The sequence below is a fragment of the Scyliorhinus torazame genome, chromosome 5 (genome assembly GCF_047496885.1).
Source record: "Scyliorhinus torazame isolate Kashiwa2021f chromosome 5, sScyTor2.1, whole genome shotgun sequence".
Classification (NCBI taxonomy): domain Eukaryota; kingdom Metazoa; phylum Chordata; class Chondrichthyes; order Carcharhiniformes; family Scyliorhinidae; genus Scyliorhinus; species Scyliorhinus torazame.
Window position 1 is genome coordinate 151,462,401 of NC_092711.1, and position 17,403 is coordinate 151,479,803.

At 45.2% G+C, this 17,403-nt stretch overlaps 1 protein-coding gene across 1 annotated transcript; it reads right to left on the reverse strand.

Annotated features, from left to right (window-relative positions):
• Positions 1-293: 293 nt before the first annotated feature.
• LOC140422078 (uncharacterized) lies at positions 294-9,574 on the reverse strand. The gene is made up of 2 exons (XM_072507080.1): positions 9,501-9,574; positions 294-2,282 (listed from the first exon to the last, which is right to left on the reverse strand). The coding sequence occupies exon 2, from the start codon at positions 1,922-1,924 to the stop codon at positions 998-1,000; it is 927 nt and encodes a 308-aa protein (XP_072363181.1). The 5' UTR covers positions 1,925-2,282; positions 9,501-9,574; the 3' UTR covers positions 294-997.
• Between the last annotated feature and the right edge of the window lie 7,829 nt (positions 9,575-17,403).

The window sequence follows — 17,403 nt, forward strand, 5'->3', positions numbered from 1 at the left end:
GGCGAAAGAGGCCGGCATTCTGGCCTTTGCGTCCCTGGTAGCCCGGCGGAGGATCTTGTTAGTGTGGAAAGATGCGAAGCCCCCAGTGTGGAAGCCTGGATAAATTACAAGGCAGGGTTTATCAAGTTGGAGAGGATAAAGTTTGCCTTGAGAGGGTCTGCGCAGGGGTTCTACAGGCGGTGGCAACCGTTCCTAGACTATCTCGCGGAGCATTAGATGGAGTTCGGTCAGCAGCAGCAACCCGGGGGGGGGGGGGGGGGGGGGGGGGGGGGGAGGGTTTTTTTTCTGGGGGGTATCTGAGCAAGAAAATACATAAAGGATCCGGAAAACTGATATGTACGGAAGGAATCCAATGTACAAGGTTCTGTATCATATTGACTTGCCATGTTTATGTCTTGCTATGCGAGCTTTCTTTTCTTTTTGTTACAGGGGGGGGGGGGGTTTGTTTGTATGGTTGAAAATTTTGTTTATAAATTCTTAATAACATTTTTTTTTAAAAAGTTTCTACTTGTATGCCGGGAGAAGGAGCACCGTCTTGTGGTCCGATTGCAGTCAGGGGATGGATCATCAGGCGCCCTTGATGTTTGTGTAGTAGTGGTCAAGGATGTTGGGGCCCCTGTTGGGACAGGAGATATGTTGGTGGAATTTTGGCAGTACACTCGAGGTTGGCCTGGTTAAAGTCCCCGGCCACGATGAACAAGTCCTCCGGGTATTCTGCTTCATTGTTATTTATAGCGGTTACAATTCATCAAGCGGCGTCTTCACTTCCGCCTGGGGTGGGATGGAGACCACCGTGATGATGGCAGAAGTGAACTCCGTGGAAGGTAGTATGGACGGCACTTCACAGTCGGGTATTCCAGGTCCGGGGAGCAGTAGTTCGCCAGGGTCACCACGTCCGAGCACCAGGAGTTGGTGAGGAGACAAACACTTTCACCCACTCCAGGTTCAGTCCTGGATGTGATTAACAGCAGGAATAACAGCAGAATCTAACCCGACATCACTTGTGAACCCTTTGGTGTCTCAGCATGTTGGACGACAGAGTGAATCCCTCCCCACAGTGAGAGCAGGTGAATGGCTTCTTTCCAGTGTGAACTCGCTGGTGTCTCCGCAATGTGGATGATGTTTGAAACCTCTTTGTGCAGAGAGAGCAGCTGAACGGTCTCTCCTCAGTGTGAATGCGCTGGTGGGACATCAGTAGCCAAGAGCTTTTGAAACCCCTCCTGCAGTCAGAGCATTTAAAGGGCCTGCTCTTGGTGTGAGTGACATTGTGGCTACGCAGGCCGGATAATTGAGTGAATCCCTTATCACACACAGAGCAGATGTACGGCCTCTCCCCCGTGTGAACTCGCTGGTGTCTCTGCAGGCTGGATAATTGAGTGAATCCCTTATCACACACAGTGCAGATGTACGGCCTCTCCCCGGTGTGAACTCGCTGGTGTGTCTGCAGGTGGTGTAACCGAGTGAATCCCATATCACACACAGTGCAGATGAATGGCCTCTCCCCGGTATGAACTCTTTCGTGTCTCCGCAGTCTGCCAATGTTAGTGAATCCCTTTTCACACTGAGAGCAGGTGAAAGGTCTCTCTCCAGTGTGAACTCGTTCGTGTCTCCGCAGTCTGCCAATGTCAATGAATCCCTTTTCACACTGGGAGCAGGTGAAAGGCCTCTCTCCAGTGTGAACTCGCTGGTGTGTCTGCAGGTTGGATAACTGAGTGAATCCCTTCCCACAGTCAGAGCAGGTGAACGGTCTCTCCCCAGTGTGAACTCGTTCGTGTCTCCGTAGGCTGTAAAAGTCAGTGAATCCCTTTTCACACTGAGAGCAGGTGAACGGCCTCTCTCCAGTGTGACTGTGTTGATGCCTTGCCAGCTCGTGTGGGGCTGTGAATCCCTTCCCACAATCCTCACATTTCCATGGTTTCTCCATTGTCCGGGTGATCTTGCGTCTCACCACGTTGGACGATCAGTTGAAGCCTCGTCCACACACAGAACACCTGTACAGTCTCTCCCTGCTGTGAATGGTGAAGTATTTTTTCAGGCTGTGTCACTGGTTAAAGCTCTTTGCACAGTCAGTGCTCTGTAACAGTCTCACATGGGTGTGTATGTGTGTCTCAGTGCTTTTCCAGACACACTGTTGTTTAAAATCTCTTGAAGCAGACAGAATCGCCAAACATATCTCCTTCTTGATTCAAAGGCCGATGATCCCAAGAATTGAGTGACTCAGTCAGTTCTTGACGTGATATTTAGTTTGAGATATCGGCCCAAACTCCTCTCGTTCGAACTGCCTGCAAACAAATTTGACAATAGTAATCATTGTCAGTACAGGATAGAAACTCAGAACAGACAATTCTAGTTTCTATCGAACATTCTTCCCTCTCTCTTTCAATGAAATGCTCCAAATTTCAATCCCACACACTCTCCCTCCATTCTCACTCTGCTGTATCTAATATTCACCCTCCCAATTCTCCTGAAGGTGCTGATTCAGGCTGATTGACAGATTCACGCTCACTGCTTCCTGTCCTGGACACAGAGACCTGAAAATATTCATGCAGGCTGCCACATAGATATATGTCGATATTACTGGATGGAAAACGTGTGTAATATACAGACACTTACTTTCTCTCCCAATTTTGCTGAAGGTGCTGATCAACAAATCTAAACTCACTAAAATCTGTACAAGAACATAAGAACATAAGAACTAGGAGCAGGAGTAGGCCATCTGGCCCCTCGAGCCTGCTCCACCATTCAATGAGATCATGGCTGATCTTTTGTGGATTCAGCTCCACTTTCCAGCCCGAACACCATAACCCTTAATCCCTTTATTCTTCAAAAAACTATCTATCTTTATCTTAAAAACATTTAATGAAGGAGCCTCTACTGCTTCACTGGGCAAGGAATTCCATAGATTAACAACCCTTTGGGTGAAGAAGTTCCTCCTAAACTCAGTCCTAAATCTACTTCCCCTTATTTTGAGGGTATGCCCCCTAGTTCTGCTTTCACCCGCCAGTGGAAACAACCTGCCCGCATCTATCCTATCTATTCCCTTCATAATTTTATATGTTTCTATAAGATTCCCCCCTCATCCTTCTAAATTCCAACAAGTACAGTCCCAGTCTACTCAACCTCTCCTCGTAATCCAACCCCTTCAGCTTTGGGATTAACCTAGTGAATCTCCTCTGCACGCCCTCCAGTGCCAGTACGTTCTTTCTCAAGTAAGGAGACCAAAACTCAACACAATACTCCAGGTGTGGTCTCACTAACACCTTATACAATTGCAGCAGAACCTCCCTAGTCTTAAACTCCATCCCTCTAGCAATGAAGGACAAAATTCCATTTGCCTTCTTAATCACCTGTTGCACCTGTAAACCAACTTTTTGCGACTCATGCACTAGCACACCCAGGTCTCTCTGCATAGCAGCATGTTTTAATATTTTATCATTTAAATAATAATCCCTTTTGCTTTTATTCCTACCAAAATGGATAACCTCACATTTGTCAACATTGTATTCCATCTGCCAGACCCTAGCCCATTAATTTAGCCTATCCAAATCACTCTGCAGACTTCCAGTATCCTCTGCACTTTTTGCTTTACCACTTATCTTAGTGTCGTCTGCAAACTTGGACACATTGCCCTTGGTCCCCAACTCCAAATTATCTATGTAAATTGTGAACAGTTGTGGGCCCAACACTGATCCCTGAGGGACACCACTAGTTACTGATTTCCAACCAGAGAACCACCCATTAATCCCCACTCTTTGCTTTCTATTAATTAACCAATCCTCTATCCATGCTTAATGCCATGCATCTTTATCTTATGCAGCAACCTTTTGTGTGGCACCTTGTCAAAGGCTTTCTGGAAATCCAGATATACCACATCCATTGGCTCCCCGTTATCTACCGCACTGGTAAAGTCCTCAAAAAATTCCACGAAATTAGTTAGGCACGACCTGCCCTTTATGAACCCATGCTGCGTCTGCCCAATGGGACAATTTCCATCCAGATGTCTCGCTATTTCTTCCTTGATGATAGATTCCAGCATCTTCCCTACTACCGAAGTTAAGCTCACTGGCCTATAATTACCCACTTTCTGCCTACGTCCTTTTTTAAACAGTGGTGTCACGTTTGCGAATTTCCAATCTGCCAGGACCACCCCAGAGTCTGGTGAATTTTGGTAAATTATCACTAGTGCATTTGCAATTTCCCTAGCCATCTCTTTTAGCACTCTGGGATGCATTCCATCAGGGCCAGGAGACTGGTCTACCTTTAGCCCCATTAGCTTGCCCATCGCTACCTCCTTGGTGATAACAATCCTCTCAAGGTCCTCACCTGTCATAGCCTCATTTCCATCAGTCACTGGCATGTTATTTGTGTCTTCCACTGTGAAGGCCGACCCAAAAAACCTGTTCAGTTCCTCAGCCATTTCCTCATCTCCCATTATTAAATCTCGCTTCTCATCATCGAAAGGACCAATATTTACCTTAGCCACTCTTTTGATTTATATAAGAGTAGAGAATCTCCATATAAGTACATTTACTGATTAGAGATGGGGAAATTCTGAGGAAGAATTTTATTTAGTCATGGAGTGGTCATGACAGGGAACTCACTGCCCACAGGGGTTGTGGAAGTTATTGAGATGATTCATAATTTAAAAATAAAATAGGATGGTCACTTGAAGAAAATAAACTTGCAGGGGAACAGGGATATCGAGGGGGAATGGGACTGACTGGATTGCTGTACAGAGAGTCAGCATTGACTTGAGTTCCCAAATGGATTCTGTCAGTGCTGCAATGACTGTATGACTGGAAATATATAATGTAGGTACAGTACTATATTACAAAAATAGAAATAATAATACATGTATTTTATTACAGAACCAATAATATATATAATACATACCACATAACAACACTAGACATATCTCTGTCCGATATTAAATTTTTAAAAATTAATTTACGGGATGTGGACAATGCTGGTCAGGCCGGCATTTATTGCCCATCCGCAGTTGCCCTTCCGAAGTAGCGGTGAGCTGCCTTCTTGAACTGCTGCAGTCCTTGAGGTGTAGGTACATCCCCGGTGGTTAATAGATTTAGATGTTTCAGGCGGGATAGGGGGGATGTAAAAGGGGTGGCGGAGTTGCGCTGCTGGTGAGGGAGAATATCACAGCTGTATTACGGGAGGACATCTCAGAGGGCAGTGAGGCTATATGGGTAGAGATCAGGAATAAGAAGGGTACAGTCACAATGTTGGGGGTTTACTACAGGCCTCCCAACAGCCAGTGGGAGATAGAGGAGCAGAGAGGTAGACAGATTTTGGAAAAGAGTAAAAACAACAGGGTTGTTGTGATGGGAGACTTCAACTTCCCCAAAATTGACTGGGACTCACTTAGTTCCAGGGGCTTAGACGGGGCAGAGTTTGTAAGGAGCATCCAGGAGGGCTTCTTAAAAGAATATGTAGACAGTCCAACTAGGGAAGGGGCTGTACTGGACCTGGTATTGGGGAATGAGCCCGGCCAGGTGGTAGACATTTCAGTAGCGGAGCATTTTGGGAACAGTGACCACAATTCAGTAAGTTTTAAAGTGCTGGTGGACAAGGATAAGAGTGGTCCTAGGGTGAATGTGCTAAATTGGGGGAAGACTAATTATAACAATATTAAGCGGGAACTGAAGAACCTAGATTGGGGGCGGATGTTTGAGGGTAAATCAACATCTGACATGTGGGAGGCTTTCAAGTGTCAGTTGAAAGGAATTCAGGACCGGCATGTTCCTGTGAGGAAGAAGGATAAATACAGCAATTTTCGGGAACCTTGGTTGACGAGAGATATTGTAGGCCTCGGCAAAAAGAAAAAGGAGGCATTTGTCAGGGCTAAAAGGCTGGGAACAGACAAAGCCTGTGTGGAATATAAGGAAAGTAGGATGGAACTTAAGCAAGGAGTCAGGTGGGCTAGAAGGGGTCACGGAAAGTCATTGGCAAATAGGGTTAAGGAAAATCCCAAGGCTTTATACACGTACATAAAAAGCAAGAGGGTAGCCATGGAAAGGGTTGGCCCACTGAAGGATAGGCAAGGGAATCTATGTGTGGAGCCAGAGGAAATGGGCGAGGTACTAAATGAATACTTTGCATCAGTATTCACCAAAGAGAAGGAATTGGTGGATGTTGAGTCTGGAGAAGGGTGTGCAGATAGCCTGGGTCACATTGAGATCCAAAAAGACGAGGTGTTGGGCATCTTGAGAAATATTAAGGTAGATAAGTCCCCAGGGCCTGATGGGATCAACCGCAGAATACTGAAGGAGGTTAGAGAGGAAATTGCTGAGGCCTTGACAGAAATCTTTGGATCCTCACTGTCTTCAGGTGATGTCCCGGAGGACTGGAGAATAGCCAATGTTGTTCCTTTGTTTAAGAAGGGTAGCAAGGATAATCCAGGGAACTACAGGCCAGTGAGCCTCATGTCAGTGGTAGGGAAATTACTGGAGAGAATTCTTCGAGACAGGATCTACTCCCGTTTGGAAGCAAATGGACGTATTAGTGAGAGGCAGCATGGTTTTGTGAAAGGGAGGTCGTGTCTCACTAACTTGATAGAGTTTTTCGAAGAGGTCACAAAGATGATTGATGCAGGTAGGGCAGTGGATGTTGTCTATATGGACTTCAGTAAGGCCTTTGACAAGGTCCCTCATGGTAGACGAGTACAAAAGGTGAAGTCACACGGGATCAGGGGTGAGCTGGCAAGGTCGATACAGAACTGGCTAGGTCATAGAAGGCAGAGAGTAACAATGGAAGGATGCTTTTCTAATTGGAGGGCTGTGACTAGTGGTGTTCATCAGGGATCAGTGCTGGGACCTTTGCTGTTTGTAGTATATGTAAATGATTTTGAGGAAAATGTAACTGGTCTGATTAGTACGTTTGCAGACGACACAAAGGTTGGTGAAATTGCGGATAGCGATGAGGACTGTCAGAGGATACAGTAGGATTTAGATTGTTTGGAGACTTGGGCGGAGAGATGGCAGATGGAGTTTAATCCGGACAAATGTGAGGTAATGCATTTTGGAAGGTCTAATGCAGGTAGGGAATATACAGTGAATGGTAGAACCCTCAAGAGTATTGAAAGTCAGAGAGATCTAGGTGTACAGGTCCACAGGTCACTGAAAGGGGTAACACAGGTGGAGAAGTTAGTCAAGAAGGCATACGGCATACTTGCCTTCATTGGCCGGGGCATTGAGTATAAGGATTGGCAAGTCATGTTGCAGCTGTATAGAACCTTAGTTAGGCCACACTTGGAGTATAGTGTTCAATTCTGGTCGCCACACTACCAGAAGGACGTGGAGGCTTTAGAGAGGGTGCAGAAGAGATTTACCAGAATGTTGACTGGTCTGGAGGGCATTAGCTATGAGGAGCGGTTGAATAAACTCGGTTTGTTCTCACTGGAACGACGGAGGTTGCGGGGCGACCTGATAGAGATCTACAAAATTGTGAGGGGCATAGACAGAGTGGATAGTCAGAGGCTTTTCCCCAGGGTAGAGGGTCAATTACTAGGGGGCATAGGTTTAAGGTGTGAGGGGCAAGGTTTAGAGTAGATGTACTAGGCAAGCTTTTTTACACAGAGGGTAGTGGGTGCCTGGGACTCGCTGCCGGAGGAGGTGGTGGAAGCAGGGACGATAGTGACATTTAAGGGGCATCTTGACAAATATATGAATAGGATGGGAATAGAGGGATACGGACCAAGGAAGTAGAAGATTCTAGTTTAGTCGGGCAGCATGGTCGGCACAGGCTTGGAGGGCCGAAGGGCCTGTTCCTGTGCTGTACTTTTCTTTGTTCTTGTTCTTTGAGAGTGTGCAAACTACACACGGACAGTGACCCAGAGTCGGGATCGAACCTGGGACCTCGGCGCCGTGAGGCAGCAGCGCTAACCACTGCTCCACCATGCTGCCCTACATCCCTGTGCTGTTAGGGAGGGAATTCCAGGATGTTGCCCCAGGGACAGTGAAGGAACGGCAATATATTTCCAAGTCAGGGTGGTGTCTAACTTGGAAACGAACCTCCAGGTGGTGAGGTTCCCAGGAATCTGCTGCTCTTGTCCTTCTAGATGGGAGTGGTTGTGGGTTTGGAAGGTGCTGTCTGAGGAACCTTTATGAGTTACTGCAGTATATCTTGTAGATGGTATACACAGCTGCTACTGTTTGTCGGTGGTGGACGGTTTGAATGTTTGTAGAAGGCGACGCAATCAATCAGGCGGCTTTGTCCTGGATAGTGTCCAGCTTCTGGAGTGTTGTTGGAGCTGCACTCATCCAGCAAAGTGGAGCGTATTCCATTACACTCCTGACTTGTGCTTGTAGATGTCTGGTAGACAAGCTTTGGGCATCAGGTGGTGTTACTCGCCGTAGGATTCCCAGCCTTTGACCTGCCCTGGGAGCTACAGTATTAATACGACTAGTCCAGTTCAGTTTTTGATCAATGGTAACCCCCAGGATGTTGGTTGTGGGGGATTCAGCAATGAAAATGCCACTCAATGCCAAGGGGTGGTGGTTAGATCCTCTCTTGTAGGAGATGGTCATTGCCTGGCACTTGTGTAGCACGAATGTACCTTGCCACTTATTAGGCCAAGCTTGGATATTGTCCAGGTCTTACTGAATTTGGACATGGAATGCTTCATTATCTGAGGAGTTGAGAATGGTGCTGACCATTGTGCAGTCATCGACAAACATCACTGTGCAGTCATCGACAAACATCATCACTTCTCACCTTATGATGGAAGGGAGGTCATTGATGAAGCAGCTGAAGATGGTTGGGCCGTGAAAACTGTCCTGAGCAACACCTACAGTGAAGTCCTGGGGCTGAGATGATTGACCTCCAATCACCACAACCATCTTCCTTTGTGCCAGGTATGACTCCAACCAGTGGAGAGTTATCCCCTGATTCCCATTGACTCCAGTTTAGCTGGGGCTCCTTGATGCCATACTCAGTCAAATGCTGCCTTGATGTCAAGGGGAGTCACTCTCGCCTCACTTCCAGCATTCAGCTCTTTCGTCCAAGTTTGAACCAAGGCTGTAATGAGGTCAGGAGCTGAGTGACCCTGGCGGAACCCAAACTGAGCGTCCAGGAGCAGGTTATTGCAGAACAAGTGCCACTTAATAGGGCCTTTGATTACTCCTTCCATCACTTTGCTGATGATAGACAGTAGACCCACAGACAAGTAATTGGCTGAGTTGGATTTGCCCTGCTTACTGTCCCCTTAAATGTCAGCCATCTCCTGGGGAAACCAGCCCTTTAATTGTGAACATTAGGAAAGAGACCATCCTTTTAGCCAGACAAATAAATGTGTCAAGCTGAGGGAGCAAAGGATGTCAATGTCTTTGAGAGAGAGAGAGAGAGAGAGAGACCTGGGCCAAGCTTTGCAGAGTCTGCACCCTCCCTGGATTCACTTTTTTTTCTTCAGTTGCTGCAAGTGACCAACTGAAGGTGAGAATGAGAAAAGAAATGGAAAGGGGTAGAAAAGAAAGTGTTTTACTCACAGATGTTGGACAGGAGTCTGTGCAGCTCCAGCTCATTCAGGGTTGGAGGAACAACGGCTTTGCTCGGCAGAAACCTCCATGTCCAGCTTCCGCATTGAGACAATGGGGGAGCTCTGATTGGCGGAGAAACAGAGTCCTTCCGGTCCTCCTATCTTCCCATTGGGCACAAGTCAGCGGTAAAGTCAGCGGGATTGAGCTCACCCTGCACATGCGCAGATTTCCCTCTCCCCGAGACATGCGCAGTCCTGGGTTGGGGGAGGGGCTTCTCGCTCTGGCCGGAGCTGTCAGCTGGTTGCCTGGAAACCGTCTCGACGATGCGCTGGGGGAAGAGGGAACAGACGGTGGGGGAATCGGCACCCCGGGTGGTGGCCGCGCGCCGGGCTTGTGCGCTCAAATGCAGTGACGCCACTGCGGAACGGATTTATTCCTATTGGCTGGTTTAGAGGACGAGCTCCTTTGTGATGTCATAATGTGGAGGTTCGACAATGAGTGTCAGACGAAAACTTCCTCCTCTGGGCAACATCTGGGAGCAAATCAATGTCTCCCCCTTTCATAAGTTATAAGATATAGGAGCAGAATTAGGCCATTTGGCCCAACCAGTTTGCTCTGCCATTCTATCATGGCTGTGCTCATCCTGGCTTTAATTCCACCGTACTGCCAGTTCTCCATTACCCTTCAACCCATTAAAAATCTGTCTTCTCTAAATCTGGATTTAGCCCTTTACATAAATTGTGTGACATTCATGGAAGTTTGCCAACTGGAGCGTTATTCTCAGTTAAATTCAGCCCTCAGCTCTATCGCTGTCTGTCATTGACATGAGCAATAGAGAGACAGAAAGGTGCCCGAGGCTCAAATGGGAAGTCAAACCTTGTGACTCGAAACCAACACCTCAACATTTGTCAGTCAAATCCATGTTATTTATACTGGGGTTTTTATTATTACATTTAGGCACTGGAGGCAAAGGATGGGGGCTTTAAAGGGTAGCTTTAACTTTCTAACTTTGTATTGTCTATAGTATCAGCCGTGGCTAAGTGGGCAGTTTTCTCACCTCTGAGTCAGAAGGCTGTAGATTCAAGTCCCAGTCCAGGGACTGGAGGACAAAAATTACATCCAACATTCCTCCTCGCAGCACTGAGGGAGTGCTGCACTGTCAGAACAGCCTTCTTTCAAATAAGATGTTCAACTGAGGCCCTGTCTATCCCTATCAGATGGATGTTAGAGATCCCACGGCCACTATTTTGAAGAAGAGCAGGGGAGTTACCCCAGTGTCCTGGTCAATATTTATCCCTCAATCAACATCACTAAAAACAGATCACCTGCTCATTATCACATTGCTGTGTGTGGGATCTTGCTGTGTGTAAATTGATTGCCACGATTCCTACATTACAAAAAGTGATGACACTTCAAAGTACTTAATTGGCTGTGAAGCACTTTGGGGCGCCCTATGGTTGTGAAAGGTGCTATAGAAATGCAAGGTTTTTAATTGAAGATACTGATCTTGTTATCGAGAACATAATTAATTTCAGCCACCCCCAACTTACCATTGAATAAATTCACTTTAGTTTGGACAGCATTTAAATCAATTAAGACAAAGGCAGAATTTTCTGGATAGTAAATACAAAAATAAGTTTATGAAAAGAAAAAGGTTTACTGAACTTTAAGGCATTGACTTTTCCAACTTCATGTGGGGGATCAGTCTGTGGAAGCGTAACCCTCTCTGACTCCTTTGACAGTAATTCTTGTGGAATTCAACCTCGGAAGTCTGGCTCCTTCTTTGACAGTAATTTCCTTGGAACTCGGCCTCAGGAGTCTTCAGTACTTGGCCAGCAAGGAAGGCGTTCAGAACCTCTACTTTTATCACCAAAGTGACCATTACCTCATAACATGACAATTGGTCAATTTGGTCACTAGATTAATTGAATTGGATCCCCAATTACTGACACCTCCTTCTCTCATTAACTTAGGCAGAAATACAATAGAACTGTTTCATACTGTCCTTTTATCTGCTTCTATAGAATCCCTTATTTTACAATATCATATGATGAGGTTAATCTGACCTTGAAGCTATCTCTTGCCAGTACTTTTACCTTCATTACACATTCCTTTTTAAAAAATTTATAAATTTAAACTACCCAACTATTTTTCTCCAATTAAGGGCAATTTTGCGTGGCCAATCCACCTATCCTGCACAATCGTTTTGGACTGTGGGGGTGTGACCCACGCAGACGCGGGGAGAATGTGTAAACTCCACATGGACAGTGATCCTGGGCCGGGATCTAACCCGTTCTCGGCACCGTGAGGCAGCAGTGCTAACCACTGCACCACCATGCAGCCCAAAACATTCTTTACATATACAGCAATTAAGCTTTTTAAGAAATTTAGAGTACCCAATTCATTTTTTTCCAACAAAGGGGCAATTTAGCGTGGCCAATCCACCTACCCTGCACATCTTTGAGTTGTGGGGGTGAAACCCATGCGAACACGGGGAGAATGTGCAAACTCCACATGGACAGTGATCCAGAGCTTGGATCGAACCTGGGACCTTGGCATTGTGAGGCAGCAGTGCTAACCGCTGTGCTACTCTGCTGCCCTGCTTTTGCATTTTTACAGCAAATAAAAATCAGTCTTTTACGAGAACTGCTGATTCATTATTGATTCATTCATTGTAACTGAATTAAGGATCAATCATCTGTTACTGATTGGTGGCGAAGTAAAACAGTAATCTTTAATTAATATATTTGGTCACTCCAAGGTACACTGATTCAAAAAGACAGTTTGTGAAAGACAATAGCTTTATTTCTTACTCATCTTGATTGGATTCAACAAATAGCCTTGTGGTTGAGCCAGACATTGGCACAATTTAATGTTCTCTTTCTTGTCAAAATTATTGAAGAATTTATTTATTTCAACAATTAATGCTCACTCAGCAGCGTCGAAGCATTCACGTTTATACAGTATTAATTTCTGAAATAAAGATCTCGTCACACGTTAGAGTTTAACATGGCTTCTGTAGAAACCAACTATTTTCTAATACACCTGATAGTTAAAAGATGGCTATTTAACGTTAATATTAAGCCCCAGTTTTAAATACCCATTTTAAATTAAGGATTTCAACACTCATAACCTCAGGTCATCTCAAAACATATAGCTTCAACAGAACAGACACACAAAACAGCACGACACAGCATAATTCCATTATAGATCAAAACAGCACTTTTACTGAGCTCCATTGTTCTAACAAATACATTTGTAAGACAGTGTGACATTAAAACACAAGCCGTACCAGATATCATTCCAAGGACAGGACAGGCACTAGTGTCCACAATGTGCAAAATAGCGAAGTCAGCAGAAGTCGGACACTAGTGTCCACAATGTGCAAAATAGCAAAGTCAGCAGAAGTCGGACACTAGTGTCCACAATGTGCAAAATAGCAAAGTCAGCAGAAGTCTGACACTAGTGTCCACAATGTGCAAAATAGCGAGGGCAGCACGGTAGCATTGCGAACAGCACAATTGCTTCAGAGCTCCAGAGTCCCAGGTTCGATTCCGGCTTGGGTCACTGTCTGTGCGGAGTCTGCACATCCTCCCCGGTGTGCGTGGGTTTCCTCCGGGTGCTCCGGTTTCCTCCCACAGTCCAAAGATGTGCAGGTTAGGTGGATTGGCCATGATAAAATGCCCTTAGTGTCCAAAATTGACCTTAGTGTTGGGTGGGGTTTCTGGGTTATGGGGATAGGGTGGAGGTGATGACCTTGGGTTGGGTGCTCTTTCCAAGAGCCGGTGCAGACTCGATGGGCCGAATAGCCTCCTTCTGCACTGTAAATTCTATTATTCTAAGTCTAGTTTAAACTGGTTGTGATAATCGCACAGAATCGCATTCCATAACATACACAAGTATTCAGATATGAAACATTTAAAGCTAATGTTGCACATTGAAGATTGACAGCTAATCGTCAAATCAAACTCATTTGATTCTAACCTAAACCAATTGGGATTACATAGGGGTGTAGATGGCTAAAGACTGATATGATTTTGTATAACCGTGCGGGTCCGTATGGCCATCTTTATTCATGAATCATCGATACTTTGATCTAAATTATTCGCTGTCTCTATACTTTCACTTTTCCACTCTAACTGTTGAAGTAAATGCAATCTGATTTGCCGTAAGCAAGAAACCATTTCTGTATTATTTCAAAGTTAAATTGTGTACAAGTTGCTTCTTTTTAAGTCCTTTTTGCTAGCCGGACTTATTAGAGAATAAGATTTAAGTGGTTCTCAATTGTAAACAAATAGAGGCAATAAACGATTCTTGTTTGCACCCAATAAATTTTAACTCAAATTTCTACTGAGTTTTAGTGTCGCAAGTGCCACTAAATCTCTACAACTGGCGTCGTTTGGCAAAAGGGGAGGAGCCAGCCAGGATGAAATCAGAAGACTGAAGAAAGACCAGAAGGACGGAAGACCCAAATAAAAACGTCTAGACTGCGGTAAGAAATATCTTTTTCACCCATTAAAAGTCTTAAAGCCGCCTCAAGTAGTGCTTCGATCCCTAGAAAGGACCGTTTTATAGACTGTGTTAATTCAATCGGGTGCTGGTCGTTGAAACTAAAATAAAACAGGACTGAAAGAATAGTCGGGCTAGTGTACACAGATACACAAACATAGTTGGCGACCAAAAAGTAAGGCTGAGTTTATGGCAGACATGACTCCTAAAATAGATTCAGGACCTTCAAATGGTAGAGAACAAGTTCCCACAATGTCCAAGGGAGGTCGCGCTGTACCGGATGTCTCTATTGACGATATATTGGGTGATCTTAGATCTTTGATTTGTCGATAATATGGACTGTCTGAAGTTGCAAGAAAGATTGAATCAAAATATGATATCCCCATAGGACAGTGGTCCTTGATAATATCAAGAAGGCATGGGGAAAAACCACACGTTTAAATGGAGGAAAACGTATGAAATGGTCTTTTGCAGTAATGGCACAACTCCAAAAACATCAAGAGACAATCGCAAAAGCTAAATTCGATCATGACCTTAAGTTCACTAAAGACCAACTAGCAGCAGTTGTTGAAGAATTACGCGATGCAAAATCTAAACTTGAACAATGTGATCAGATTAAAACATTATTGGAAAATGAAACCTTTAAAGTTCAACAACAATCATTTCAAATTGATGAACTCCAAAAGAAAGATACTGACTCAGAATCCAAACTTCAACAGTTAATATCAGAAAATGATGGTCTTAAAAGTCAAAATTGCCAGTTATTTGAGGAAAAATGTATGTTGGAAAATGACAAGGACACCATGAAATGTCAGAACAAATTACTGACAGACAAATTAACAGCTCAAAAGCCTTCAAATCTGTCTTTAATAAATCAGCTGAACTCTCCAAAGCAAACAGCGCCACCAACGGGAAGAGTTGAAATGATTTTAACTAAGGTCCAAGATATACCAGTGATATCTAAACCAAATCCTATATTATTGCAAGCTGCTACTGACATGAAAACAATGAATACACTGATCGAAGTTCCACAGGGGGAGTCTGGCAAAATGAACTATCTGTCAAGGACACTTTTACCCCAGAACAAACCTAATTCTTACTCTTGAGACCGACCACAAAATGCTGCTGGCACCAATCCAAAAGCTTCTCATGGCAGCTTTAATAGACTGTGAGATTTTTAAACAAGAAAAGCCTATTCGGTTAAGCAACGAGCCTCATGGCAAACAAAGTGTAATACAACTTAACCCATTAAGCACCAAACAACTTGGAGTTGAAGTGATAAAGACAACAACCTAGGTTGTAAACCATTTAAAAGATCTATCAAAAACCCATTTTGTCACTGGTTTAAAACCAGAACTGTCTGCAGCTTTAAACTTGATCCTACCCAGACCTCAGTCAGAAACCGCCTCTCCTCCTCCGTTACCGACAAATCTGTCCATAAGAGATATGAAATTCCTTTCTCGTGTTGAAGACGGCCATTTTGCGAGTTTCAGATTTCATGATTACAAACTGGTCTCCTATGATGAAGGCCCGCCCCCTGGCTACAGGGATACGCCCCAAGTCACGTATCGTAAAAGTTGCCAAGAACTGTTAACTTGAGAAAACTGTCATTATTTTGAATGTTGCTTTGTTAATTTTAGGAAATTAACAAATCTTGTTAGCAGTACTCCCTTTAACAGAATCGATGAATTGATATACAGAAAACCAAGTTCATTCATCGCAAGATTGGTTCAGTCATATGTTCAATAAATTGTGTTTGATATTTTAAAATAAATGTTTAAAATTAGCTTGAAAATTAAAACTTCAGACAATGTGGAAGGTGTTTTTAAGGAAAGTAACTCTGATTAAAAACAAATCCATGGAGAGAACACATTGTTCGAAGACACTTGATAAGGGAATTTGGCAGCAATCCAACTTTTACTCCCAGTCCATTTGAGTGACATTTTTAAAAAACGTTGAGATGCAAATGGCATAATTCCAAGGTATCCACCCATTATACGCCCATTTTTGTTTCTGCAGGAAAATTAACCCTTTCAACAAGCTTTTGCGCATAATCCAGAAGATGTCAAAGACTTGACAACTCACATCCAATACAAAGTTTAAAAAAAACTTTTTTTTTTACAAACGTTTAATTGAGGTTTTTTTTTTGCATTTCAACAACAACAAAATCAACAATATACATAACAAGAAAAATATAAACATGGTGCAAATTCCACCTTCCTCTCCCACAGGTCTTGCCATTACTTACCCCCCGAACCTACGCGAACCTAACCCCCTCCCTCCCCCTCCCCCCCTTTCTGCTGACGATTAGTTCTCTGCGAGGAAGTCGATGAATGGTTGCCACCTCCGGGCGAACCCCAGCAGAGACCCTCTCATGGCAAACTTAATTTTCTCCAGTCAGAGGAAGCCAGCCATGTCCGAAAGCCAGGTCTCCGATTTCGGAGGCTTTGAGTCCCTCCATGCCAACAATATCCGCCTCCGGACTACCAGGGAAGCAAAGGACAGAACATCCGCCTCTCTCTCCCCCTGGATTCCCGGATCCAGCGACACCCCAAAAATCGCCACCTCCGTACTCATTGCCACCCTCGTATTTAATACTGTGGACATGGCATCGGCAAACCCCAGCCAAAATCCCCTCAGTTTTGGACATGCCCAGAACATATGGACATAATTCGCTGCCCCCCCCCCCCCACCCCCCGCGCATTTCGCACACCTGTCCTCCAACCCATCCGGGCTGCTGTCATGTGAGCCCGGTGAACAACCTTAAATTGGATAAGGCTGAGCCTGGCACACGTTGCGGTAGTATTGACCCTTCCTAACGCGTCCACCCAGAGGCCCTCCTCTATCTCTCCCCCTAGCTCCTCCTCCCACTTTTGCTTCAGCTCCTCAGTTTGCGTCTCCTCCGAACCCATAAGCTCTCTATATATGTCCGAGACGCTCCCCTCCCCTATCCATCCTCTAGAGACCACCCGATCCTGAATCCCCCTTAGCGGCAGGAGTGGGAAGGTTGGTACCTGCTTCCGCAAAATGTCCCGTATCTGTAAAATCGGAATTCATTACCCCCAGCCATTGCAAACTTCTCCTCCAGTGCCCTCATACTTGGGAAGCTACCTTCCAAGAACCAGTCACCCATCCTCTCAATCCCCGCTCTCCGCCAAATTCAGAACCCCGTGTCCATCCTCCCCGGGGCAAACCGATGGTTGTTGCAGATTGGGGATCACACCAATGCCCCCTCTGCTCCCACATGTCTCCTCCACTGCCCCCAGACTCTCAGGGCTGCCACCACCGCTGGACTGGTGGAGTACCGCGCCGGCGGGAACGGCAGCGGCGCCATCACCAATGCCCCTAAACTTGTGCCCTTATATGAAGCCGCCTCCATGCGCACCAACGCCGGCTCACCCCC

Excerpts from the sequence above, each read along its gene's own strand:
- LOC140422078 (XM_072507080.1), bottom strand. The coding sequence starts at position 1,924 with ATGGAGAAACCATGGAAATGTGAGGATTGTGGGAAGGGATTCACAGCC.